This window comes from Triticum dicoccoides, unplaced genomic scaffold (genome assembly GCF_002162155.2).
Source record: "Triticum dicoccoides isolate Atlit2015 ecotype Zavitan unplaced genomic scaffold, WEW_v2.0 scaffold131875, whole genome shotgun sequence".
In the NCBI taxonomy this organism is placed as follows: Eukaryota; Viridiplantae; Streptophyta; class Magnoliopsida; order Poales; family Poaceae; genus Triticum; species Triticum dicoccoides.
The window spans coordinates 1-2,606 of record NW_021192998.1 but is presented as its reverse complement, the minus strand read 5'-3'; the positions used below and the strand labels follow the sequence as shown (position 1 = coordinate 2,606).

Sequence of the window (2,606 nt, the reverse complement as noted above, 5' to 3'; positions counted from 1 at the left end):
CTGCTGCCGTGGTGCAGGTAGTCCAGCGCCGATGCTACGCCGCAGATGATCCTGTACCGCCGTTCCCAGGTAAGCTTTTGGGTGGTCATCCGTGACGACAACAACGCGGTCCTTTCTCTGGCGTAAAGGAGCTTGTCCAGGCTGCCCATGGGGAAGTACTCGTAGACGAGGAGTAGGTCGCCCTTCTTGTGGCACCAGCCGATCAGCTTCACAAGGTTCCGGTGCGGCAGCTTGCTGATCGTGTTCACCTCCGCCACGAACTCCTTCTCTCCCCGGTTGGTGTCTTCCTGCTTGTCCGTCGACACCCGCTTGACGGCCACCTCCGAGTTCATCCCATCGACGTATCCAAGGTAAACGGTGCCAAAGCCTCCTCTGCCGAGCTTGCGGGTAGGACTGAAGTTGGTAGTCGCACGCCTGAGCTCCCTTAGCTTAAATTTGACCGGACCATGTGCGTCAAATAGGGATGAAAGCGGAGCGGAAACAGATGGAACTGGGTGCTATTATATTTGTTTTCACATTTTTTGCAGAAGCGAAAACGAATACAGAAACCCCGGAAATGAATACAGAAATAGATACTACCAAAAACGGACACGAAGCAAATACAAAGCAGATACGGAAACAGAAATAGGCATTGATCGGAACTTAGAAACCCCTTGAATCATAGAGAAATACACACAAAAACAAAACAGAATGAGTTGTTAACATAGCTACAAAATAATATCATTATGTTAGCAACTTAGCGTAGTATTGTATTAGTACCAGACAATTGCGTATAAGGTCAAGCTGAGTACATGTGTGGTAGTAGAAGTTGGGCCTCAGATCCATTCTACTAATTGTGTCATTGTGTTCTCTTTGGTGGTTGGGCTACAAAGCAAATTTTGTTAATGCCTCCTCGCCGAAGGCTTCCATGAAAAGAGGAGGATGCTCTAACCCCCCAACGGGATTTGTTAAACTTAACGTTGATGCTTCTTTTGACCACGACCTTCTCAGGAGTATGATCGAGGCTGTCTTAAGAGATGACAAAGGTAGGTTCATCGATGGGGGAAATGGTAAGATTGACTGGTGTGCAGATGTGTTGATGGCTGAAGCTTTAGCGTTAAATTTTGACCCATCGCTTGCGCAAAGGACGGGTTGTAATCACATAATTATTAACTCGGATAATATGGAGGTGATCGAGACCTTGAACGAAGGAGGACGATCATCGGGGGCAGCAGCTGCAATTTTTGATGACTGTTTTCACTTAGCTTGCGATTTTCCTATTTCTAGATTCGAGCATTGTAATAGAGAAGCAAATAAAGTTGCTCATGAACTTGCTAAGTTGGCTAGATTTTCATTCATTTCTGATTGGTTTGAGGAACCACATAATGCAATTTTATCAATCCTCATAAACGATGTAATGATTATTTCTAATGAACAAAGCTCGAACTTTCTTTCAAAAAAAAACTATAGGTCTATAGTAAAAACAGAAATTCCATATTCACGGAAACGGAAAGTTCCATTTCCATGCATGTTTCACCGGAAAATACCGTTCCGTTTTTGTTTCGTTTTCCGCATAAAAAAATTCATTTTCACTTCTGTTTTGCAAATTTCCGTTTTCGTTTTCATATTTCCTCTTCGTTTCCATTTTTCCTCCGGAAAAACGAAAAGTTTCCACTCCATTTTCATCCTTAGCGTCAATCATCTTCTCCAGGTTGCGGTATGCGAGCCTTCTCCGCCGCGTCAGCCTTCTCCACATGAACAGCCCAGCAAACAAACATATAGAAAACACAAGCAATGTAACGAGAGCCAAAAGCACCTTTCTGCAATGCCCTCTTCTAACTTTGACATCGATGTCTACTGTGGTGAAGTTCCAGGACTTTATCTGGTTCAGTTGTGTGGTGTCGCCCATGGAACATGCGAACCCCAGATATACGTCGTCCTGCAGAACTTGTGACAGATCAATGTACGTATCTCCCTGGAAAAGATGCCGCCCACGGATGCTATACTGGACCAGAAATATTTGAAGCAACTGTAACGTGCCGTGATACCTGATACTGACCCATACATCTGACCCAGTTGAGAGGAAGATGGAGAGATTATTAAGCGGGTATTGCCGAAAAGATTTGATGCTGTTGATGTCGATGTCGACATGGTTGCCATCAAGGTCATCTTCGTTGCTCTTCCTCATGTCGAATTCCACGGCTACTACTCGGTTCGTCTTCGCGCCATCTGTCTGGTTGTTGCACGCGCCCAGCCACTGGCCGCTGCTGTTGCTGGGCAACGTTGGATTATTGGTGAGCAGAAAGGCCATACCTTCTCCAGTCCCGTTCTGCGGGAGGATGCTGAGCATGAAATCTGTCCTGAAGGAGGCGAGCGTGGTGCGCTTGCTGTTCCACAACTTGAGGGTCTCCTTGGCGTACACCACTCTCCCCGACCGGTGGGTCATGTTGCCGGCGTTCGGCGTGATCTGCAGGGAGTTGTTGGAGATTGCTGAGCCAGGGCTGAAGCCGAAATCACCCCTGTTGCTTCCGTTGAAGTTGGAGTAAGTGAACTGCAAGAAACTGCAGGTTCTGCCTAGGATGACAACAGCTGCACAAGCTATGCAGAAGAAGTTCGACAGGCTGCTG

At 46.7% G+C, this 2,606-nt stretch overlaps 1 protein-coding gene across 1 annotated transcript; it reads right to left on the bottom strand.

Moving 5' to 3' along the window:
* Window positions 1-7: 7 nt before the first annotated feature.
* On the bottom strand, window positions 8-2,602 carry LOC119343538 (probable L-type lectin-domain containing receptor kinase S.5; the record flags this gene model as incomplete). The annotated part of the gene is made up of 2 exons (XM_037614451.1): window positions 8-457; window positions 1,678-2,602. Coding segments are annotated over 2 exons (1,375 nt in total), but the record flags the coding sequence as incomplete, so codon positions are not given.
* Window positions 2,603-2,606: the final 4 nt, after the last annotated feature.